A 24,921-nucleotide genomic window follows, 5' to 3' on the forward strand; every position below is an offset into this window, starting at 1 on the left:
AGTGTTTTTATGGTGCATTCAAGGACCGCTGAACAGAGGACACCACAACATCTGCGAGAACACTTATCAGTAAAGCATAAGAAACAAACCATGCAAAGTAGTGGGGTTTCTAACTGTATTTTATTTGTTTTTTTAAATCAAGATTCCAGTGTGTGTATATGTACTTTGAGCAAATTCAACAATACTGCGATAATGCCAACCGGGATATTCTGGTCACAATAACTGATGTGAAATTTTCATATTAGGTCCCTATATACAATTAGGTTTGACAAATTATAACCCTTCAAACTGATAAATTACTAAATCTAAATCTCAAGTACTGCCACTGTGTGTAAATTCAGTTTAGTGAGGTCATGATTAAAGATTATCCAACAATTTTTACTTTTCAGTACATCATTTAAATTTTAAAAATGGATAAATTGATACATGCTGCTTCGCTTTCCTGCAAGGAGGTTATCTGATGGCTAAGGATAATCCCTGAGGCTTTATAAATAAACTTTGATGTGCTTTCCTCAGTTATTTTAGTAAGTGCTTTATGAAATGTGGCCTTCAAATGAACAGAACAATTAAACTTGAAAACATGTTTTATTATGCAGTCTAACATTATAATACATTGTTACGCAGATGTCAAACTGCTAAGTGGAGCTGTGGAAAAACAGAAACATTTATAAAAAAACATACTATGAATATATATATATATATACATATATATATATAGGAGATTTCAACATACCAGCCTTGGAAATCTGAAAGAATCCAAGATTTGAGTGGCGTTTGAGAGTTGGTGTCATTGAAGTTTCCACAGACGCCACATAATTTCCCAGTATACCATGATGCTGCTTTGAGTGAGAACATAGCAACACCAAATTTCATTTCCAACTCAGATTCTAACCCAAAATCTCTCTTCAGGATCACCACCACTTCTGACTTGTCCTGGGTCACACCATGTGACAGGGACACCCCTGTAGGTAAACTGTGTGGGAGGGGCACAATGTGTCCATTCACCTGCGAAGAATTAAGAAAATAATTATGAAGATATATGCGCTCATCGTCTCTAAAGAATTGTCACCTTCACTATGCCATCTTGGATAGTTAATGAGAATCCCAAGAAAAGGATCTGGAAGACCGTAACAAGCCTGGTGCCGCTGCCATCGCAGAGTCCGTTGTAAGAGATCAAGCTGAACCAATTTTCAGCATCCTCATCGCAAAGGCCCATCAGCCTGTAGGGCGTTCTGGGTGTCAAGCTTAGCTGCTGCCCAGTGAAAGTGGAGACCTGCAGGCTGTCTTTGAGTTGACAAACTTCCTGTTTAACATGACAGCCCCAGGAGCCGTTCCTCAGAGCACACATCTGCCAGGGGCTGCAGGACGCCTTCTCACACAGGGCACCACCTAGGGGGTGGCACCAGCATCTCTCGGTGCAATTCTCAGTGTACAACTGCTCCTCCAGCTTTGGAGGGGGGAAAAACAAAGATGAAATCAGTAAATACTGTAATGCATTTTTACCAGAGCTGTCAAAAATAATTTAACTCATGTTTAATCAAAATTCACATCAATCATCAATTCACATCAATATACGCAAATCAATCACAATTTATTTTGACCCCGCATGCTCTTTCACCTAAAAGGCAGCGAGTGTTATACGATCAGTGATCAGGTCAATGCACACGTCAGTGCAAAGATGAGTGAAAAGGACGCCGACTGTTGGGCTCGCTGCCAAGTTTTTACTTCAAAAGACACCCTAATAGAACTTCAGATAAAACGGTTACCACGTTTTGAGCAAATACATTAAAGTAAAACAATAAAAATGTTCCCGTCTTAAGTTAATTTAAATATGCAAGCAAGTAATGAATCCAAATTCAAGTGTGATCAAACTGATTAAGCCATTTAACACAAATGGCATAAGACCTTTTACTCAACTGCAGAGAGACCCAAGTATTGTTGAACAAACAGCCAAAAGAACTTTGTGCGCTGCATGTTATAGTGGTTATTTTCATATTACAATGATGGGTAGTAGTTCCGCAGCACAAGAAGTAGAACAAACTGATCACTACATTATCAAGTCTATTAGAGCAGAGGATACATATACGGTACAGCTCACTACTGAACTGGCGGCTTGAGGGCCAATTCTGGCTCCGGAATGACACCAGACTGGCTCCACAAGTTCAGTTGGGAAAGACTAACATTTTTGCAGCAAATGAAATGCAATTCAAATAGTGTTCCCGTTGTAAGGAGGAACACAGACCAGTGTAAATACAGGCAGATCCATTTTAGCCTCTAAAGCTCAGCGTCCACTAAAGTGGACACATTTTACATAAGAGCTATTTTTTTCAGAAATGTGTAACTGACAAGACAAATAAATGTCCACTAGAGAATTTTGGTTCTCAAAATAGGAATAATACTGAATGAAAAAGTCCAGCTCACCGGTTCCTAGCTTTCTAGAAATGGAGTCCTACTGCACAGTAATTATTACAAAAGGTTATCGTTCACATTTTCCAGCAGTTTCCAAAGTGTGAGGCGAGCCGAGCCTCCTCTGAGAGGATTCAAAAGACTTCAAGAGGAGTGCAGCAGCTTGACAAAAAAAGTATTTCAAACATGCTAAGCTAACTTCAGTTATGTTTGAAGGCAAAACACTGACTCTTAGTTAGAGCTTGAGGTGAGCAGAAATCACCACAATATACTCCTGAAAATATTTTTTGGGGTGTAAAATAAGTCCCAGGTTCTAAGAGGGGGTCCGCTGCACACTTAAAAAAAAATACTGCAACATGCCATTGTGTTTATACATTACCTTGACATATTGACCATGGACAATACACCCACACTTGCCGACTGCTACACATTCGCCTCCATCAAACACATTTCCGTTCAGGCACTGACAGCCTCCTGAACAGCCAGTTGCTGAGGACCCGGGCTGCAGCAGAGCAGGACACGAGTTGGAACCAGAGTCAACACACTGACTTGGGCTGCTGCTGCGTGGACACTTGTAAGCTGGGGGTAGACATGAACACAATTTAACGTTGACCATATAACCGCGACTCAAAACACGAAAAAGTTTCACTCACAGCAGGGGGTGTTCTTCCTCCAGGACCCTACAGTTACTCCATTGGCCTGGCAGGTTGCAGTATATGCTTCCAGGGCTAGACATACAGCCTCCATATAGGCTAACCCGCCACAAATGGCTCTGAGGCACACATCTCTGTAAAGATGGGCTTCAACACCCTTGCTCAAACAGTGGTTGAACTCAATGCTTGTGGTCAAGAGGATATCACACATTACTGTGGCATTCGAAGACAGTTTGCACAGACCACAGTCTTCTTTGCAAGTCTCACCACATGTTTGTCCAACAGACCAGCTATGCAAAAACTCTGCAACACCTCGGGTAAGATTACCCGTTCTTAGTTCCATGTCATCAGATTTGTCCCCATTGAAATTCCCACAAAGTCCTGAAGCCGAATCAAAATTCGGTGGTATGCTGAGTCTGAGATACTTAGTGGATGACAGCTCGAGTCTCACCCCTGCCACTGTGATGACTGTTAACGTATTGCCATCTTCATAAACTTGAAGTACACCACTGTTGTAAGGCACGCTGAAGTCTTCACCATTCACCTTAGAAAAAGGGGTGGGGGAGTGAGAGTGAAACCAACTTAGTTTAACAAATTTCTTTACATCCATAATTCAGAGTGCAGAACTTACTTGTATTATCCATGGTGTCTTTGGATTGATGGTCACTTTCATGTAATTAAACATAAATGCCAGCTTGCTTGCAATAAAGTTATTAATGTCTTTCTCAAAGCTCAGGAGCACAGTGTGACCATGTATAGCTTTAGGAGAGCGTTCAGAAATTAAATAGGTGCAAGCTCCATAGTGAGGTATGAACAATCCATCAAATGTCACATAGCCCAAGCCTGCAAACACTTCACATACTCCATATTGCCAGTGTCTCTGATAGACCATGTCAACACGTGACAAGAGGCCCTTTGTGGGCCTGCAAGGGGACGGGCTGCAAGACAATTTACCTTCATAACAGTGACAAATTTGACAGATTTTACCGTTGTAAAAGTAACCAGCAGGATGGTATTGTCCATCGTTTAAGCAACCGCAGTCGACCGCCATCACACAATCACCATCACTCAAGATGTAGCCAGGGTCACACTGGCAACCCTCCACACAAGCACCAGTGCAGTTTGTGGCAGAGGCAAGTCCAGCGCACACGTCAGGACATCGAGGGCCACACAGTTCATAGTGGCTATTCTGAGGGCATGTCATACCTATGGAGTAGGGTTGAGAAGATAAGAGCATTGGGGTTTACAAAATGTGGTAAACAAAACTGACTTCTTCAGATCTTAATTTCTGTCAAAAATGTTTGTTTAAGTGAGACTGCACATAGCTGCAAATGATGAGAAAGTTGTCAGCGTTAACTCAAAAACTCCCCAAATGTTCAAGTCAGGAACAGAGCCAAAAGTTATGTTCGCCAGCAGCAGAGCAAGCAAGTAAAACCAATCAGTACAGAACATGAAGTTCCTTCTTTTTTTTACTTATTTGGATTTTAACTTTTGGCATTGGTTAAAAGTAAACATTAAATACATTTTACTCACCGCAGAAAGTGTCACTCCTCCACTGCCTGACAGGCAACTGAGCTGCTTGACAGGCAGCAGTATATGATGCAATGGAACTGCAGAGAGCCAGGTTATGTCCCCCATAAGAACAGGTATCTGCTACACAGTTGTAAAAGTATGGCTTTGGATCCAAAATCAAAGCACACTCCGCAAAAGGCCCAAGTCCATCTACAAGTACCCCACAAAAATCACTGCCTTCAAAGAGTTTCTGAGCATCTGCAAGGCAGTTCTTTACTCTGGAAGTACAGCTTGGCCTACAAGCCATCGATCCCCCCAATCGCCAGCTGTGAGCAAACTCGAGCACATTTTGGGCCTTTTCTTCATCAGGCATATTTTGGTCATCATGGGGGTCAGAGTTAGCATTCCCACAAAGTCCATGAACAGAAGAAGCATAACTGGTAGGAAGCACAACCACCACTGTGCCAGTTTTATAGACTATCACCTGCAACCCCATATCAAGGTGAATAACGAGGGATAAAGGTGTGCGGTAGGCACTGACATGTCCTGTGTGGTGATAGTATGGTAGGTGTTTATGCAGCCCATCAATCTAAGGGGAAAAAAAGTTCAAATAATCATTAACTTATACTATATACATATATTTTTGAAAATCGGGTATTTACCAGAAGTTTTCTAGGGTCTTCTTTGCCAATTACTACTTCCAATCCATAGGCAGAGAGCTTTAAAGTTAGACTATGAAAAAACTTCTTGCAACTGGCATCAGCGATGGTGATATTGAATGGTACAAGTCCATTGATGTTGGCGTTTGTTTGAACAAAAATATATGCACAACTGTCCCTAAGGTCAAAACGATGTCCATCAAACGACGTGAAGTGCATCCCAGTGACGATGCTACAGTTCTGCGGTTTGTCATATTGACACACCATCTTGTGCAGTAGTTTGTTGCAAGACATTCCTTTTGGGCAATGAGATGGGCTGCAGTTCATCTCTCCTGGCTTACAAGTGCAGAGTTGTCCACAATCATCTGGGATCCAGAAAGCAGAGTTTAGGCTGTGGTATTTGCCTCTGAAGTCTTTGCAACCACACTCTTCAGGTGGCACACAACCCTCTGGACTCATGACAAAACCCGGGTTACAGAAGCAGCCTTTGACACAAGTTTTAATGCAGATTCTGTTTTTAAGGCCACACGTTGTTGGACAGGCTGAGCCACAAGTCTTATAGTGGCTGTTCGGTGGACAGCGAATAGCTGAAAAACATTGGTAGAATAAATTATTACAAAGTAAAGTAATTACATTTTACACTCGCGTATACTTACGAGCTGTCACTCCAAAGAGGAAGTCTTCATTGAGCTCTTTACAAACCAAGGAATACGATGATGTAGTCTGGTCAACGGCAGCTTTTACACCTTTAAATGCGAGGTCTGATACACAACTTTGAAAAAAGGAGTCTGGGTTGACAAGACTGTGGCATGGTGCATATTGACCAGCTGGATATACAAAATCAGCACAGGAACTTTTTCCACTGGAAGGTTCTCTGTAAGCCACATCTTCCAGCAATGTAGCAACATCCAGTTTCTTCTTTATACAACAACCGCTACAACACTTCTGCTCGTCATCAAAAACGCGATAAGCCTGAGCTAACTCTACACTTGTTTTAAACTGAGGGGAACCAGGTCCATTAACTGTATATTCATCTTGAGGATCATCGTTAAAATTGCCACAAAGACCGTAGACAATGCCTTTGTAATGCGGCTTTAGTGTGATGAAAACCGTAGTATTCCAGTCAAACAAAACACGCAGCCCAAAGTCTGTCTTTAGTAGAGCCTTGTTGTCCTTGTTTGACATTTCAATCTTACCGTGAAAAAGAGTAAAAGGAATATATTTGACTTCCCCATTAACCTGGAAAAAGGGGGACATTAGTCATTAACATAATGAGCCAGCATTGGTTTACAGTTCAGAAACTTACATATATACTGTCCTTGTGACCAAGCTTGATGATGAACCCATACACCTTTATAGTCACCAACTGCACGAGGGACTCTTCTTTGCAATTGCTCTTCTTGGACACGCTGAAAGATGGAGCACCACAGGTGGCACCTTTGCTACCTGAAAGCAGATATGTGCAGGTACCATCCACATCATAGTTGACCCCATCAAAGGAGCGGTAATGCTGGCTTCCCCACGTCCAGCACCGACCCGGGCGGCTCTCACAAACAGCTTCACCATTGCTCAGGTAGTAAATCTCAGAGGGGTCACATTTCCCCTCAGAGGGATCATCTAAGGCTTGCTCTGAACAACACAAAAATGTTTTAAACACACTAGAGTGACATACGTGCAGAGTGGGCCAAGAATGCACATTGCAGTAGTTGTAATGGCTCACCATCTTTGCGGCACCCGTCCATTCCATCTAAAGCCATACAACTGTGCAATGGGGGACACTTGTGCTCCTCACAAACTAGGGGAGGTCCACAGGTACAGTTAAGAGTGCAATTTTGTAGAAGTTGGCTTTCAGATACCTGCAATTAGATTAAATAATTGCTGTGGCAGAACCTCTGGAATAAATTACTTTTTTTTTCAGTCTGCAATGTGTAACTGACGTTAAATCTCCTCCCATCCTGCATGCAGCCACATTGATCGGCTGGCACACATGCATGGCCATCATAAAGGTGCCGGGTGTCACACTGGCATCCTTCCTCACACTGTCTGGAACACTGCATGGCAAGACTTATCCCAGGACACAAGGAGGAGCAAACATTTGCACACTGACTGTAATGGCTGAAATCGGGACATTTTGGAGCTAGACAGAAAAACAGTCTGAGTTGACTCGTTACAAAACACTTAATGATTGTGCTGCTGTTAGACTTACCACAGCCTGTGTGGTTCCTCCATTGGTCAACACTGACGCCAGTCACTTTGCACGCTGCCTCATATACCTCTAGTGCATCACACAAAGCCTGCTTTTGGCCATCTGCAGCACAAAGGTTTTTCATGCAAAGAGAGTAGTACTTCTGTGGAAATATTTGAGGGTGACACAAGGAAAAGGGTCCACTTGGCTGGTTGACGAGGCCACAGTACAGGTCCGATGCATACTCTGACACGGGGGATAGACACCGTTGGCAAGTGCTGTCACACATGTCGCTGCATGAGGATTCAGAGTCAGACAACTTCCATCCACTCCCAAATACGTCGGGATTAGAGACATCAGTGCCGTTGGGTAGCTGCATGTCATCTGAGGGGTCATCATTGTAGTTCCCACAGAGGCCACAGGTTGTCTGGCGATAATTCTTTGGGAGCTTGACCTCTATGTGGTTGTGCAGGTCAGTAATAATCTCCACAGAATGTGCAGTCTTGAATGTCATCCATTTATTTTTTTGTTGCACAGTCACATTGTTTTGGGAGATTGTAAGGTTTTGATAAAGTCCATTTACCTAAAATAATTGCCATTGTAAGTAAACCATTACAGTTAATTCAACAAATCAACAAATGAGTTTACTTACCTGGATTTTGCCAGGAAAGGCAGTTGACATTTTAAAAGTCATGTTATTGACATGCAGATAGATCTCTTTGCCTTCACTGTGGTTACCATACACACTTATCAAAAGTGGCTTCACATCGGGGCCCTTGAGAGAGCAAATTTGTACCAAAGTGTAGTTGCATGAACCATGAAATTCAAACATCCGTCCATCAAACGTGGTATACTGGGATCCATTAACAGAGCAATGGACCATTTTAGCTTTGGAGTGGCAACCTTTAACACCTCCAAAAGGCTCACACTCTTCCTCTTTGTGGCAACTAAAATTTCCATCTAAAACCATACAACTTTGCAGTGGGGGACACTTGTGTTCCTCACAAACGAGGGGAGGTCCACAGGTGCAGTTAACTGTGCAATTTTGTAGAAGTTGGCTTTCAGATACCTGGAATCATAAAATGACAAATCGTTGCGGCAGAAACTCACAAATCCAAAATATTTTCTAGGTATGCATCGATACTAAAATTCTTGGCCAAAACCGAAACACTGAAATAAAGCATGCCAATTACCTTTGCTATTATGCTTACAACTATACTAACCTCACTAAAATCAAGGCAAAGCAATTACAAATTAATATTCATCCTTTAAGGAATAAAAATCAAAATTATGAAAAAAAATACCACTGGTATTCCAATACAAAATATTTAAAACTAACGAAATAGGCCAAATTCTGAATGGGGCTAGAGACAACGCGGTGTAGACATGCTCAAAAGAAGTCAAAAAGGGAAGTATTGAATGGGTTCTCATTTTGCTGTCAAGGGATTAATCCTCAGACCATCAAATCATCATCCTGGACAGCCAAGGGTCCATAGCCTCCCAGAGACGCTGAATGTCCAATGGGCGGGACAAAGCCAGGCAATTATTCAATGTCTAGTTTGGCTGCTGTGGAACACCACTGGAGCATTTTTAAAGTTTAATTTTGTTCTGAGTTGATCTGGGGACATTTCCACTCCTTTAGTGACATTCTCCTTATTAAAAACTGACTAGCGACAAACGTGGCATCTTTTTATGGTGTAATTGGAGACTGGTCTTATGGTTGGAGACTTGACTTCTGTCACTCTGCAATGTCCCCGATAAACAGTGCTGCTACAAGCCTCTATCAGACGCAAAGCACTCACAAGCAATTAGTAGCCTTGGGCTACAGCACCAGCTAGCAATTCCCCACCTTGAAAGACAAGCAGCCACCACTGCCGTCTTGATTTTCACATTACATGTTTCGCAGTTTTCCGCAGGTGATGCTCGTATATATTGAAATATGTCCACACTGCGGACTGGTTGCCTCTACTCCAGACTATCCCCTGCTTCTTGCTTATGTCATCACATCTTGTTTCGGCAGTGCTGTTTCAGTGATAGTCTTTCGATCGAAAGCCAAATATGCCAAATTAGGGCTGTATTTGGCCCAAAACTGGGTGGCAAAAATGTCAGTGGCATCACTAATATCGCAGTCTGTAATGTTACCGACCTTAATTTTCCTCCCATCGTACGTGCAGCCACATTGATCAGCTGGCACACATGCATGGCCATCATAAAGGTGCTGAGTGTTACATTGGCATCCTTCCTCACATTGTCTGGGACACTGCAAGGCAAGACTCATCCCAGGACACAAGGAGGAGCAGACATTTGCACACGGACTGTAATGACTGAATTGAGGACATTTTTGAGCTAGACGAAAATATAAAGACAAGGTAAGTCTGAGTTGACATATTAAAAACACTTTTCTATGAGAATGATTGAGCTGCTGTTAGACTTACCACAGTCTGTGCTGTTCCGCCATTGGTCAACACGGACTCCAGCAACTTTACACGCTGCCTCATATTCTTCAAGTGCACCACACAAAGCCTGCTTTTTGCCATCAGCAGCACAAAGGTTTTTCATACAAAGCAAGTAGTACTTCTGTGGGAATATTTGAGGGTGACACAAGGAAAAGGGTCCATTTGGCTGGTTGACAAGGCCACAGTACAGGTCCGATGCATACTCTGACACGGGGGATAGACACCGTTGGCAAGTGCTGTCACATGTGTCGCTGCATGAGGATTCAGAGTCAGACAACTTCCATCCACTACCAAATATGTCGGGATTTGAGACCGCACTGCCATTGGGTAGCTGCATGTCATCTGAGGGGTCACCATTGTAGTTCCCACAGAGGCCACAGGTTGTCAAGTGATAATTCTTTGGAAGCTTGACCTCTATGTGGTTGTGCAGGTCGGTAATAATCTTTACAGAATGTGCAGTCTTGAATGTCGTCCATTTATTTTTCTGTTGCACAGTCACATTGTACTGCAAGAATGTGAGGTTCTGGTAAAGTCCGTTAACCTAAAAAAAAAAAAAATGTAAGCAAACCAAAACAACTCCTTAAAAACAAATTCAAAACAAAAAAATAGTTTGTGACCAGATTACTTACCTGGATTTTGCCAGGATAGGAAGTTGACATCTTAAAAGTCATGTTATTGACATGCAGATAGATCTCTTTGCCTTCACTGTGGTTACCACGCACACTTATCAAAAGTGGCTCCACATCAAGGTTCTTTAGAGAGCAAGTTTGGACCAGAGTGTAGTTGCATGATCCATGAAATTCATATGCTAGTCCATCAAATGTGGTATACTGGGATCCATTAACGAAGCAGTGGGCCATTTTAGCTTTGGGATGGCAACCTTGAACGCCTCTGAGAAACTTACACTCTTCCTCCTCTTTGTGGCAGACAACAGTTCCATCTAAAACCATACAACTATGCAGTGGGGGACACCTGTGCTCCTCACAGACAAGGGGAGGTCCACACGTGCAGTTAACAGTGCAATTTTGTAGAAGTTTGCTTTCAGAGACCTGTAATTAGATAAAATGACAAATTGTTGTAAAACTTTTTTGGAATCAATGATTACAGACTGAGACAATAGTTTTATGTAATCAGGGCCTTTGCATGCTTTAACAAGTTAAATTCAGGACCATAACGAATAAAATTAAGACCATTTCACAACCATACTAACAAAAAAAGTATACTGACAAAGGATAATCAAAAACCCAGAATGAATGCCAAGTATAGAAATTAGTTCACTGCTATTTACATTGGTAAAACATGTTTAACTTAACTAAAAAAACACCATAAGCCTTTCCATTGCAGACTATTTGGAACTCTGAAATCAATATTGGCAAACACCGGCCATTTTTCTCATTCAACATGGAATTCTAGTGCATTCATGCCGAATGTTCCATGTTTTCTTGGATAAAGTTCAGTGTACTTAATTTCGAGTGTTTTCACGCATGGCCGTAACTACCATTGGAAGATACAGAGGTCTTGTCTTTGGTATTTTTGTAAATGACAAAAAGAAGATATGACTGACTGTAAATGTACTTTGTGTAGCACATTGTGTGCTGTGCAATACCATGAAGTAGATCATTCTCACAATATATAATCTTTATTCATAAACACGCCGGCTACAACTCAAACGTAACGCAATGAAGTCCACTTTTACTTTAAACATTATCCGAGCAGAAATGTGCCGTCAGCATAACAATAACATTAAATCATACTGATGTAACTAATGTTGGTTTCACCTGAATAAAATTGATGTGAAATGCTGTCTTGATATTGATTCCTTCAGGAAAAACGTTTTTCCTGTCGTGTCAGTAAGGTGCCGCCCCACCCAAAATGAAGAACACTCACTCTGCGTATAAGTGGGGGGTGGGGCCTGTTTTGCATGAAGAAGCACATTAAATTGTAAATTATTGAATGACGAGGCGCTTTAAATAAATGTTTTACCCCTAACACATTCTTGGCCACATCATGCTCTGTCACGGATTAGAATACGAGAACAGATTTTCCTCATTTACTTCTGGTAGCTTCGTTGCAGGCGTCATTAATACTTGCTGTGTGAAACAGAAGGTGCTGGGTTTGAATTCCGGTCGTGATCGAACTTTTGGTACTTTTTAATGTTAAAATTGTTTAATACACTTAACTTCAGCATATTAATAAAAGTGCACAGTTACAAAACCATGCTGATTGTTGAAGATGTTAACACGTGATAGTTATACCTCAATAAAAGACTTCGTTCTAAAAATTCATTGTTTGCTCAGGGTTTTATATGGTGCTGGGATAATCATAATTTCAGCCTTTCAAGGCTCCTCTTGGACAACCAATTTTCCACCTAGGTATTTGTCAAATCCTGGTTACGGCCCTGGTTTCATGTGATAACCAAAAAGTCAGCAATGTTGGAGGAAAGCACAATTTATCATCTGAAAGAGACTCTTACCACCTCTGCAAAAGTTAGTTAACTTTTGCGTTTTGGGCTGTCAGAATTCAGTGAACAGAGAAAAACAATTTACAGTACTTGGGTTGGCCCAAAGTTGTGAAAAACAGTGAGCACAGACAGAACAATTGTCTAAAATGAAAGGCGATTATAGATCAAACCCCAGACAGAATTTTGACAGGAAAAAATGTAGTTAAGATTCAAATTTGCTCAGCTCATGAATACATTTATTTGCTTTCAGTGAATAGTTTACAAAAATATTAAGGACAAGTCATTACTTTAGCGCAGTTCTCAAATAGTGGGGTGGTCCCCTATGAACATGTAGTATACAGCATCATGCTTCAAAAAAGCTGTGCACTACAGAACATGCTTATAGTAGCAATTAGCCAGACATCATTTTGATTAAAAAAAAAAAAAAGGCACAAATCGTTTCGGTTTTGTAGGTGAAAGTGTTTTATATGTTGTGCTCCTAAATCAATGCTGCTGATTTTTACATTTTTATTCTTCATTAATTTCATTTAAGTTTATTTTTCAGTATCAAATAGTTCAAGTCGGTCAAAAAACAATTTCTATTACAAATAAGGATATAATTTATTTTAAAAGGCACTTTAAATATTTTCTGTTACAGACTAAAAAAAAATGTAGTTATTCTTTGTTGAAAGGTGATACATATTTATTTTTCTGTCTTCTACAGGTATATTTTTAAGGATACAATGAACAATTTTATAGACAAACGATACTATTCATAGTCGCGGCGATGGAGCGCAAAATGTTTTCTTAGGGCAGAGTAACAGAAAATATTTGAGAAGCGCTGCTTTAGCATGACAAGACAAGGTTAACCTGCTGTGATTACACCAAGTCATTACACCACAGATCATTTACATGTGCGCGCACACACACGATGTATGTATGATTTCAATAGTTAGAATCTCATGGTTCTTTGGCAATTTGTGCCACTTTACCAACATAAAAGCTGTGCAAGTTTTGGCATCTTTTTACACAAACTTGTCCAAGGTTTTCTACTTTTACAATATGGTTCAATTTACTTTTACCACAATGTCTACAATCACTGCCTTTCATGATTGCTCCACATCCGGGCCCTGACCAGAGACGTTACATCGGTGAAAACACCATGAGTTTTCATTCACCGGCTTCAATCATGCATTGACTTGATTCTTCTGCAGTCACAAATCGTTGAACTTACACACCTTAACTGCTTTGCTGATGGCTTTTGTAATCTGTGTTGGTAGCTAAATTCTGCTGTAACATACAATGGTGTGTGCAGAGCACTGCACAGGTACTTCATTTTATTTTGTAATTAATAGTGACCTCAAAAATCTTAACATTTAAAAGAGGGACTGAAGCTTATGCATTTGTTTTAAAAAACAAATCTATGTATTTTGAGACATTTCATGGTATTTGCGAAATTTCAGGCCTTAAATCAAAATTGATGGATTTCAGACTTTAAGACTCTGCGGATACGCTGGAAGTGTTACTGACCTTAATTCTCTTCCCATTGTACATGCAGCCACATTGATCAGCTGGCACACATGCATGGCCATCATAAAGGTGCCGGGTGTCACACCTGCATCCTTCCTCACACTGTCTGGGACACTGCATGGCAAGACTCATCCCAGGACACAAGGAGGAGCAAACATTTGCATATTGACTGTAATGGCTGAATTGAGGACATTTTGGAGCTAGACAAAAATAAGACAATGCAAGTATGAGTTCACATTATAAACACCTGTCATTTGTAAGTGATTGAGCTGTTACTTACCACAGCCTGTGCTGTTCCTCCAGGGGTCAACACTGACTCCAGCCACTTTGCACGCTGCCTCATATACCTCTAGTGCATCACACAAAGCCTGCTTTTGGCCGTCTGCAGCACAAAGGTTTTTCATGCAAAGTGAGTAGTACTTCTGTGGGAATATTTGAGGGTGACACAAGGAAAATGGTCCACTTGGCTGGTTGACAAGGCCACAGTATAGGTCGGATGCATACTCTGACACGGGGGATAGACACCGTTGGCAAGTGCTGTCACATGTGTCGCTGCATGATGATTCAGAGTCAGACAACTTCCATCCATTACCAAATACGTCAGGATTAGAGACCGCAGTGCCGTTGGGCAGCTGCATGTCATCTGAGGGGTCACCATTGTAGTTCCCACAGAGGCCACATGTTAACTGGCGGTAATTTTTTGGAAGCTTGACCTCTATGTGGTTGTGCAGGTTAGAAATAATCTCAACAGAATGTGCAGCCTTGAATGTCATCAACTTGTTTTTCTGTTGCACAGTAACATTGTTCTCCGAGAACGTGAGGTTCTGGTAAAGTCCATTAACCTAAAATAAATGTAATAAGCAGAATACGACTCATTAAAACATTCACAAAAAATTTGGTGGAGACTAGAATATTTACTTACCTTTATTTTGCCAGGATAGGCAGTTGACATCTCAAAAGTCATGTTATTTACCTGCAGATGTATCCGTTTGCCTTCACTGTGGTTACCCCGCACACTTATCAGAAGTGGCTCCACAATAAGGTTTTTGGGAGAGCAAGTTTGTACCAGAGTGTAGTTGCAGGAATTATGAAATTCAAACGCCAGTCCATCAAACGTGGTATACTGGGATCCATTAACGGAGCAGTGGGCCATTTTAGCTTTGGGGTGGCAAACTTTAACGCCTCTGAAAGGCTCACACTCTTCCTCTTTGTGGCAAATAAAATTTCCATCTAATACCATACAACCATGTAGTGGGGGGCACTTGTGCTCCTCACAAACAAGGGGAGGACCACATGTGCAGTTAACAGTGCAATTTTGCAGAAGTTGGCTTTCAGAGATCTGTAATATGATAAAAATTACATTTGGTTATGGCAGAATTTTGTTAAGTAATGGAACACACGATTAGTCTGTAATGTGTAACTGACGTTAAATCTCCTTCCATTGTACATGCAGCCACATTGATCAGCTGGCACACATGCATGGCCATCATAAAGATGCTGATCGTCACACTGGCATCCTTCCTCACACTGCCTGGGACACTGCATGGCAAGATTTATCCCAGGACACAAGGAGGAGCAAACATTTGCACACTGACTGTAATGGCTGAATTGAGGACATTTTGGAGCTAGACAAAAACACAGTCTGAGTTTACATATTACAATACCTAAAACAATTGCGCTTTGGTTAGCCTTACCACAGCCCGTGCTGTTGCTCCAGGGGTCAACACTGACGCCAGCTACTTTGCACGCTGCTTCATATAAGTCTAGTGCATCACATAAAGCCTGCTTTTGGCCATCTGCAGCACAAAGGTTTTTCATGCAAAGTGAGTAGTACTTCTGTGGGAATATTTGAGGGTGACACAAAGAAAAGGGTCCACTTGGTTGGTTGACAAGGCCACAGTACAGGTCCGATGCATACTCTGACACAGGGGATAGACACCGTTGGCAAGTGCTGTCACATGTGTCGCTGCATGAGGATTCAGAGTCAGACAACTTCCATCCACTACCAAATACATCAGGATTAGAGACCACAGTGCCATTAGGTAGCTGCAGGTCATCTGAGGGGTCGCCATTGTAGTTCCCACAGAGGCCACAGGCTGTCTGGCTGTAATTATTTGGAAGGTTGACCTCTATATGGTAGTGCAGGTCAGTAATAATCTCAACATAATTTGCAGTCTTGAATGTCATCAACTTATTTTTCTGTTGCACAGTGACATTGTTCTGAGAGAATGTGAGGTTCTGGTAAAGTCCATTAACCTAAAAGAAGATTAATTGGAATCTGTTAAGAGTGGTATTGGTCTGCTTTCAAACAAATTAGTTGATGACCACAATATTAACTTACCAAGATTTTGCCAGGAAAGGCAGTTGACATCTTAAAAGTCATGTTATTGACATGCAGATAGATCTCTTTCCCTACACTGTGGTTACCACGCACACTCATCAAAAATGGCTCCACATCAAGGCCATTGGCAGAGCAAGTTTGTACCAGAGTGTAGTTGCATGAACCACGAAATTCAAACACCCGTCCATCAAATGTGCTATACTGGGATCCATTAATAGAGCAGTGGGTCATTTTAGCTTTGGGGTGGCAACTTTCAACGCCTCCTCCAAATTTACACTCTTCCTCTTTGTGGCAGCCGGCAATTCCATCTAAAACTTTACAACTGTGCAGTGCGGGACACACGTGCTCCTCACAAACGAGGGGAGGTCCACAGGTGCAGTTAATAGTGCAATTTTGTATAAGTTGGCTTTCAGAGACCTGTAATTGATAAAATGATTAATTTGGCAGAATTTTCAAATTTCAAAAATATTTTCTTAGTCATGGTTACAGACATTAATTCTTCTCCCATCATGCATGCAGCCACATTGATCGGCTGGCACACATGCACGGCCATCATAAAGGTGCCGGGTGTCACACTGGCATCCTTCCTCACACTGTCTGGGACACTGCATGGCAAGACTCATCCCAGGACACAAGGAGGAGCAAACATTTGCACATTGACTATAATGGCTGAATTGAGGACATTTTAGAGCTAGAAAAAAATAAAATAACCCAAGTATGACTTCACATATTACAGCGAACTTGTATTCTATAAGAGTGATTGAGCTGCTGTTAGACTTACCACAGCCTGTGCTGTTCCTCCATTGGTCAACACTGACGCCAGCCACTTTGCACACTGCCTCATACACCTCTAGTGCAACACACAAAGCCTGCTTTTGGCCGCCTGCAGCACAAAGGTTTTTCATGCAAAGCAAGTAGTACTTCTGTGGGAATATTTGAGGGTGACACAAGGAAAAGGGTCCACTTGGCTGATTGACAAGGCCACAGTACAGGTCTGATGCATACTCTGACATGGGGGATAGACACCGTTGGCAAGTGCTGTCACATGTGTCACTGCATGAGGATTCAGAGTCAGACAACTTCCATCCACTACCAAATACATCGGGATTAGAGACAGCAGTGCCGTTGGGTAGCTGCATGTCATCTGAGGGGTCACCATTGTAGTTCCCACAGAGGCCACATGTTGTCTGGCTGTAATTATTTGGAAGGTTGACCTTTATGTAGTTGTGTAGGTCGGTAATAATCTCTGCCGAATGTGCAATTTTGAAGGTCATCCACTTATTTTTCTGTTGGACAGTCACATTGTTCTGAGAGAATGTAAGGTTCTGGTAAAGTCCATTAACCTAAAAAGAATGTCATTGTAAGCAGACCAATACGATCATTTCAACAGATGATCAAGTGGCTTGTTGACCAGAATATTTGCTTACCTTAATTTTGCCAGGATAAAAAGTTGACATCTTAAAAGTCATGTTATTGACATGCAGATAGATCTGTTTGCTTTCACTGTGGTTGCCACGCACACTTATCAAAAGTGTCTCTACACCAAGGCCCTTGGGAGAGCAAGTTTGCACCAGAGTGTAATTGCAGGAACCATGAAATTCAAACACCAGTCCATCAAACGTGGTATACTGGGATCCATTAATGGAGCAGTGGGTCATTTTAGCTTTGGGGTGGCAACCTTCAATGTCTCCAAGAAGTTTACACTTTTCCTTCTCTTTGTGGCAACTGGCCGTTTCATTTAAAACCATACATCTATGCAGTGGGGGACATTTGTGCAACTCACAAACGAGGGGAGGACCACAGGTGCAGTTAACGGTGCAATTTTGTAAAAGTTGGCTTTCAGAGACCTGCAATTGATAACATGACAAAACAGTTGTGGCAAAACCGTTCTGGAAAAATATTCACAAAAATAATTTTCTCAGCCCGTGTTACTGACCTTAATTCTCCTCCCATCGTGCATGCAGCCACACTGATCAGCTGGCACACATGCATGGCCATCATAAAGGTGCCGGGTGTCACATTGGCATCCTTCCTCACACTGTCTGGGACACTGCCTACCAAGATTTGTCCCAGGACACAAGGAGGAGCAGACATTTGCACATTGACTGTAATGGCTGAATTGAGGACATTTTGGAGCTAGACAAAAAGAAAACATAAGTATGAGTTTACATATCACAACAATTTTTTCTATGGAGAGTAATTGAGCTGTTAGACTTACCACAGCCTGTGCGGTTCCTCCAGGGGTCAACACTGACTCCAGCAACATTGCACGCTGCCTCATATACCTCTAGTGCACCACACAAAGCCTGCTTTTGGCCGTCTGCAGCACAAAGGTTTTTCATGCAAAGTGAGTAGTACTTCTGTGGGAATATTTGAGGGTGACACAAAGAAAAGGGTCCACTTGGCTGGTTGACAAGGCCACAGTATAGGTCCGATGCATACTCTGACACGGGGGATAAACACCGTTGGCAAGTGCTGTCACATGTGTCGTTGCATGAGGATTCAGAGTGAGACAACTTCCATCCACTACCAAATACATCAGGATTAGAGACAGCCGTGCCATTGGGCAGCTGCATGTCATCTGAGGGGTCACCATTGTAGTTCCCACAGAGGCCACATGTTAACTGGCGGTAATGTATTGGGAGCTTGACCTCTATGTGGTTGTGCAGGTCGGTAATAATCTCTACAGAATGTGCAGTCTTTAATGCCGTCCATTTATTTTTTTGTTGCACAGTCACATTGTTCTCAGAGAACGTGAGGCTTTGGTAAAGTCCATTAACCTAAAAGAAATGTAATTGTAAGCAGAAATATTCAACTCATTAAAACATTCTAAACAAAAAAAATGTCGATGACCAGACCATCTACTTACCTTTATTTTGCCAGGATAGGCAGTTGACATCTCAAAAGTCACGTTATTGACACGGAGATGTATCTTTTTGCCTTCACTGTAGTTACTATGCACACTTATCAGAAGTGGCTCCACATTGTCTTTGGGAGAGCAAGTTTGTACCAGAGTGTAGTTGCAGGAATCATGAAATTCAAACGCCATTCCATCAAACGTGGTAAACTGGGATCCATTAATGGAGCAGTGGGCCATTTTAGCTTTGGGGTGGCAATCTTTAACGCCTCCGAAAGGCTCACACTCTTCCTCCTTGTGGCAAATAAAATTGCCATCTAAATCCATACAACCGTGTAGTGGGGGACACTTGTGCTCCTCACAATCAAGGGGAGGACCACAGGTGCAGTTAACAGTGCAATTTTGCAGAAGTTGGCTTTCAGAGATCTATAATTGGATAAAATGAAATTTGGTTATGGTGGAATTATGTTAATGGAACACATTTAAATTAGTCTATAACGTGTAACTGACGTTAAATCTCCTTCCATTGTACATGCAGCCACATTGATCAGCTGGCACACATGCATGGCCATCATAAAGATGCTGATCGTCACACTGGCATCCTTCCTCACACTGCCTGGGACACTGCATGGCAAGATTTATCCCAGGACACAATGAGGAGCAAACATTTGCACACTGACTGTAATGGCTGAATTGAGGACATTTTGGAGCTAGACAAAAACAAAGTCTGAGTTTACATACTGTATAACAACATCTAAAACAATTGCGCTTTAGTTAGCCTTACCACAGCCCGTGCTGTTCCTCCATTTGTCAACACTGACGCCAGCCACTTTGCACACTGCCTCATATAATGCCAGTGCATCACATAAAGCCTGCTTTTGGCCGTCTGTAGCACAAACGTATTTCATGCAGAGAGAGTAGTACTTCTGTGGGAATATTAGAGGGTGACACAAAGAAAAGGGTCCTTTTGGCTTTTTGACAAGACCACAGTACAGGTCTGATGCATACTCTGACATGGGGGATAGACACCGTTGGCAAGTGCTGTCACATGTGTCGCTGCATGAGGATTCAGAGTCCGACAACTTCCATCCACTACCAAATACGTCGGGATTAGAGACAGCAGTGCCGTTGGGTAGCTGCATGTCATCTGAGGGGTCACCATTGTAGTTCCCACAGAGGCCACATGTTGTCTGGCGGTAATTTTTTGGAAGCTTAACCTCTATGTGGTCATGCAGGTCGGTAATAATCTCAACAGAATTTGCAGTCTTGAATGTCATCAACTTATTTTTCTGTTGCACTGTGACATTGTTCTGAGAGAATGTGAGGTTCTGGTAAAGTCCATTAACCTAAATAGAATGTCATTGTAAGCAAAAAGAAAAGTAAAAGAAGATTAATTGGAATATTTTAAGGTGTATTGGTCTGCTTTCAAACAAATTAGTTGATGACCAGAATATTAACTTACCTGGATTTTGCCAGGATAGGCAGTTGACATCTTAAAAGTCATGTTATTGACATGCAGATAGATCTGTTTCCTTTCACTATTGTTACCAAGCACACTTATAAAAAGGGGCTCTACATCAAGGTCCTTAGGAGAGCAAGTTTGTACCAAAGTGTAGTTGCATGAACCTTGAAATTCAAACACCCATCCGTCAAATGTGGTATACTGGGATCCATTAATAGAGCAGTGGGTCATTTTAGCTTTAGGGTGGCAACCTCGAATGCCTTCGATAAGTTTACACTCTTCCTGCTCACTACATGGCACATCAACACACGTCAAGTTTCCCCCAGGATGACATAAACACCTTTGGTCACATGTAGACACCACCTCCCCTGGTGTGAAATATTCCCCGTTGTGCAAGCAGCCGCAGTTGTTTGGTTGCACACAGCCATTTCCACTGTGGACTAAACCTGCCTCACATATGCAGTTTTCTCCTAAGTTTGGAAGGAGCTCAAATGTGTAGTTGTACCAACCAACGCAAATGTGAATTGGGGCAGTACTCATATTGTAGATGGTACTGGAGGGACAGGATTCATCTGTGGAGATACAGTGACAAGAAGACAAGAAGTCAGTTTTTGAGATGGATGGAACATCAGTGACATCTAATGGGCAGGAAATAATTTGGCCTTTTATAAAATAAAAAGATTAAAACAATGGATAACATTTTGACCATGAAGTAAGTAACTTTTCTGTCAACATTAGAATTACATACTGTTGCAACACAAGTGCTGAGCAGAAACTACTTACAGCAAAACTCAGGGCTCCTCCAGGCATAAACCAGAGCCTTGCGATAAAGGCAGACATCAGCATACTCTGCCAGGGAGCGACACACTGCGGGCTGCACATCTCCATAAAGACACAGGTCACTGACACAGTTCTTATAAAAGCTGGAGGGGTCCACTTTGCTATGACAGTCTCTGAATGGTCCATTAACTTCCAGAATCTTTCCACAAGCCCCTGGGTCAGAGAAGTGGTCCAAAGCCTCAGATGAACAATTTGGACAGCTTCTAGCTAGACAGCCTTCAACACACCAGTGGTTCTGTCCACTTCTCCAAGCTTTCCCAAATTGCTCGGGATTGAGTTGCTCTTGTGTGCCATTTACTGTGAGATCATCAGCAGGATCAGAGTTGAAGTTACCACATAGACCACAAGTAGCATTAGCATATTTACTAGAGAGGCCAATGATTACAGTCCCTTCTTTGCTGATACTCAATCCAAAGCCCTCTGTGTAGATGTAAGTGTGAAGGCCTAGTGAAAACACCAACGCAGTATTGCTGGGGTAAAATGGCATGTTTCGCTTTATGTCATTAACCTGCAGGGGGTGCCAAAAGTGCATGTTATGGTCAACATTTTTTCACTTAAATGTGGTGGGAAACACTGCACAAAAAAAGTCTTACCTTTATGGTGTCTGTATTTTTACTGTCAATCTTCATAAGCTGTCCATTTATGGTGACTAAGACCATTCGTGCTGACTGAAGATGCTCATCTGTCTGAACATGCACTTTGACATCTAGACCTTGCTTTTGTTCGCAAATGCCAAATAACTGATACTGGCAGGTGCCATGAAAATCATAGTTGTGCTGGTCAAAGGTGCGTATGTGATTTCCAGTGTAGGCGCACATCTGATAGTCATGATTCACACAACTTCTGAGTCCATCCTGAAGATCACAATATTCTTCAGCGCCGCAATAAGCCACACGGCAAAACACTTTGTGTGTGTTGGGGTCACATATACATTGTCGAGTGCATGAATCATCGGCCCAAAAGGTCTCATTGCTACGGTAACGACGTCCATCGTAATTACAGCCACACTGAGATGGGTGGACGCAAGTGTCTCCATCCAGAAGGAATCCAGGGTCACACAGGCATCCCGCCACACAAGCCAGGTTGCAGGATGAAATAAACGGAGCTTCACATGTGGCAGGACAGGCGGTTCCACAGGACTTATAATGGCTATTCACTGGGCATGACAAGGCTAAAAGAGGGAAAACATTGTGTAAAAAATTCATATAAAATATTCCATATTTAGCCTGATATTGTATGGACTAACAGATTAATCATGCTGAAGCTTCAGACAGGCGAGCTTTTGTGCATACAGTAACATCACAGAAAAATAGTCGTGAGACTGACAAGTAAGATGGTATTTCACAGTGCACAAGAGAAGACTGTTTGCATGGAAATGCTGACAGAAGAGTTGTGATGGAATGTCCACCAAGAAAGTAGAAGATGTGGCTAATCGTACTTTTCTCTGCACAGTGCCAGGTTTGATTAAGGACGCAGCTCTGCCCCTTAGGGCAAGAAGCTGGTCTGCAACACAGGGTGGCAGTGGAACAGCAGCTACACCGCTTCGAGCAGCCTTCATTCCACACGACCTCTCCAACCTACAGGGAGGAACAATACAGTAGAGTAATTGGGTTTGTGTAAGCAGGGGAAGATGCATGTCGCCTGATAGTTCTCTGAACTTTCAACAAACATCAAGATAAAGGCTTCAGATTTCTGTGATAAAATCAGAATTTGTTCAAAAAGGTGGGGATTATGCTGCAACTTTGACCACCATGTTGCCTGTGTATGCAATATCAAATGTGGGCCACTCAGGGGTATAGCGCCAAATTTTGGGGCCCCAATCCCACGCCATATACACACACTTGTTTATATGGATTTAGTTAAAACATGTAAAACAAAATAATGATAGGATTAACCTATCTAGATAATGCACCATTTTGATACTTTTTTTAAGTGCCGACAAATTCAATATAATGTGGGCAGAATATACATTTAAATAATTTTGTCATTCACTTAAATAGGTTTATAAATCTGCCAAGTTTCCCCTTCACATCAGAGTGTATACATACACACAGAGGATTCAGGTATGATCATCAGTGGATAATACAAACCATAACACATTGACTATATTATTAGTACATGTCCTGGAGGTTAAGTCTCTTTGTCTTTAAAACATAGGGATGCCTTTGTTTTAACTTTAATCAAGGGTCTTTGAACGCACCAGTTATGTGCAATGAGATGCAAAAGTGAAACTTTCTCCTATGATGCCACAGAGGCAAAAATATTTTTTTTCTATCACCTTATTCTTGTTAAAAAATGCTGCCAAGTGTGAATGCTTAAAAAGGTGAGTTTTGATGACACTGACATGTGTCAATGAAAGGTCTGTCTCTATCCAGGTGGAAAAACATTTTTGCATAGGGGTATATAGGTGGGCTTAGACATTCTTAATTTGATTAAAAAAGGAACCTCATTTAACTTTCAGATATATTGTTTTATATTACCATTTAGGACTTTTTTTTGTTTGTTTTAAACTTGCATATTTAAATGACAGGAAAAAAATTAAAAACTTTACAAAAGCCCAACATCCCCACCTAACTTCAATGCCTCTGGGCGACCCTTTTTCAACACAATCATACTGAGCTACATGCTTTACATTTAGCTGCACTGAAACAAACATGGTCAGTTTTCTCAATTAACATTTGAATACTTGCCTCATGGTATTGCCCACGGAAGAAACAGCCACATTTCTCATTTCTGACACAGCCATTTTCACTTTGCGCGTGTCCAGCGTCACATTGACATCCTTCATAGCAGGGCCATGGACAGGGTGCATCAGATAAAACACCACAGGACACAGAACATGCACTAACACATATTCTGTAATGGGAGTGCTGAGGGCATGAAAGTCCTGTGTGGAGGAGAAAGTAATTAGACTCATGTGTGCCATTCTAAAAGCATTAATCTAGTACAATTCAGTGTATACAACAAATCTGGATGATTTCAAAAGAAAAAGGTGATAACACTCACCACACTTATCACCCCTCCATGGTTTAACCTCAGCTCCTGCATCCTGGCAGGCAAACGTGTACTGTCTCAAGTTATCACAAAGCAAGTCATCGTTATTAGACCTGCACAGGTCATTCACACAGTTCTGGAAAAATGGCATTGGGTCCACAGTAGAATGGCAAGCACCAAATGACCCTTCGGAAGCAAGCAGCATGCCACAAAGGCTATCTGAGGCAAATTCCATGGTGGTGTTGCATTGAGAACAGTTATAACAGTCAACATTGCAATTTGCTCCAGGTGAGAGGCACAAGGAAAGTGGTGTAATGGAATGATTTGTCATCAGACTTCCTTGCTCCTCTGTGGCCATAGCAGCAGCATTTGCACACAAGCCACAAAGTCTTTTATGAGTCACTTGAATAGCTAATTGTATCAGATTAGGTCCTCCATAGATTACCACAATTCCAATGTCAGGACAAATGACACGGACCAGCGAGCCGGAGAATATTACTGCAACGCCATTCTTATGAACAGGAAGGGCCATCAAAACCCCATCAATCTGCAAGCAACAACATATTATATTATTTGTATTTACAAT

General features: G+C 41.8%; 1 protein-coding gene across 3 annotated transcripts in view; it reads right to left on the minus strand.

The window, feature by feature from the left end:
* Positions 1 to 566: 566 nt before the first annotated feature.
* Positions 567 to 24,921, minus strand: part of LOC133660066 (IgGFc-binding protein) — a 32,326-nt gene continuing 7,971 nt past the window's right edge. Inside the window, exons 8-44 of one of the 3 annotated variants that reach the window (XM_062063161.1) lie at positions 24,348 to 24,882; positions 24,032 to 24,228; positions 22,780 to 22,918; positions 21,935 to 22,512; positions 21,285 to 21,849; positions 20,502 to 21,073; positions 19,824 to 20,385; positions 19,550 to 19,749; positions 19,052 to 19,465; positions 18,401 to 18,962; positions 18,119 to 18,318; positions 17,610 to 18,029; positions 16,964 to 17,525; positions 16,674 to 16,873; positions 16,183 to 16,599; positions 15,536 to 16,097; positions 15,267 to 15,466; positions 14,815 to 15,180; positions 14,122 to 14,683; positions 13,842 to 14,041; positions 10,501 to 10,920; positions 9,851 to 10,412; positions 9,562 to 9,761; positions 8,068 to 8,484; positions 7,437 to 7,998; positions 7,168 to 7,367; positions 6,951 to 7,086; positions 6,537 to 6,859; positions 5,887 to 6,469; positions 5,234 to 5,817; positions 4,593 to 5,160; positions 3,691 to 4,265; positions 3,060 to 3,603; positions 2,786 to 2,985; positions 1,070 to 1,447; positions 734 to 1,005; positions 567 to 645 (exon numbers count right to left, since the gene is read on the minus strand). In XM_062063161.1, coding sequence (XP_061919145.1) covers positions 636 to 645; positions 734 to 1,005; positions 1,070 to 1,447; positions 2,786 to 2,985; positions 3,060 to 3,603; positions 3,691 to 4,265; positions 4,593 to 5,160; positions 5,234 to 5,817; positions 5,887 to 6,469; positions 6,537 to 6,859; positions 6,951 to 7,086; positions 7,168 to 7,367; positions 7,437 to 7,998; positions 8,068 to 8,484; positions 9,562 to 9,761; positions 9,851 to 10,412; positions 10,501 to 10,920; positions 13,842 to 14,041; positions 14,122 to 14,683; positions 14,815 to 15,180; positions 15,267 to 15,466; positions 15,536 to 16,097; positions 16,183 to 16,599; positions 16,674 to 16,873; positions 16,964 to 17,525; positions 17,610 to 18,029; positions 18,119 to 18,318; positions 18,401 to 18,962; positions 19,052 to 19,465; positions 19,550 to 19,749; positions 19,824 to 20,385; positions 20,502 to 21,073; positions 21,285 to 21,849; positions 21,935 to 22,512; positions 22,780 to 22,918; positions 24,032 to 24,228; positions 24,348 to 24,882 — 14,547 coding nt within the window. In that variant the 3' untranslated portion in view covers positions 567 to 635. Of the gene's footprint in view, positions 646 to 733; positions 1,006 to 1,069; positions 1,448 to 2,785; positions 2,986 to 3,059; positions 3,604 to 3,690; positions 4,266 to 4,592; positions 5,161 to 5,233; positions 5,818 to 5,886; positions 6,470 to 6,536; positions 6,860 to 6,950; positions 7,087 to 7,167; positions 7,368 to 7,436; positions 7,999 to 8,067; positions 8,485 to 9,561; positions 9,762 to 9,850; positions 10,413 to 10,500; positions 10,921 to 13,841; positions 14,042 to 14,121; positions 14,684 to 14,763; positions 15,181 to 15,266; positions 15,467 to 15,535; positions 16,098 to 16,182; positions 16,600 to 16,673; positions 16,874 to 16,963; positions 17,526 to 17,609; positions 18,030 to 18,118; positions 18,319 to 18,400; positions 18,963 to 19,051; positions 19,466 to 19,549; positions 19,750 to 19,823; positions 20,386 to 20,501; positions 21,074 to 21,284; positions 21,850 to 21,934; positions 22,513 to 22,779; positions 22,919 to 24,031; positions 24,229 to 24,347; positions 24,883 to 24,921 lie in introns of all 3 variants that reach the window. The other 2 variants (XM_062063160.1, XM_062063162.1) reach the window with 2 other exon arrangements.

The sequence above is a fragment of the Entelurus aequoreus genome, linkage group LG11 (assembly GCF_033978785.1).
Source record: "Entelurus aequoreus isolate RoL-2023_Sb linkage group LG11, RoL_Eaeq_v1.1, whole genome shotgun sequence".
In the NCBI taxonomy this organism is placed as follows: Eukaryota; Metazoa; Chordata; class Actinopteri; order Syngnathiformes; family Syngnathidae; genus Entelurus; species Entelurus aequoreus.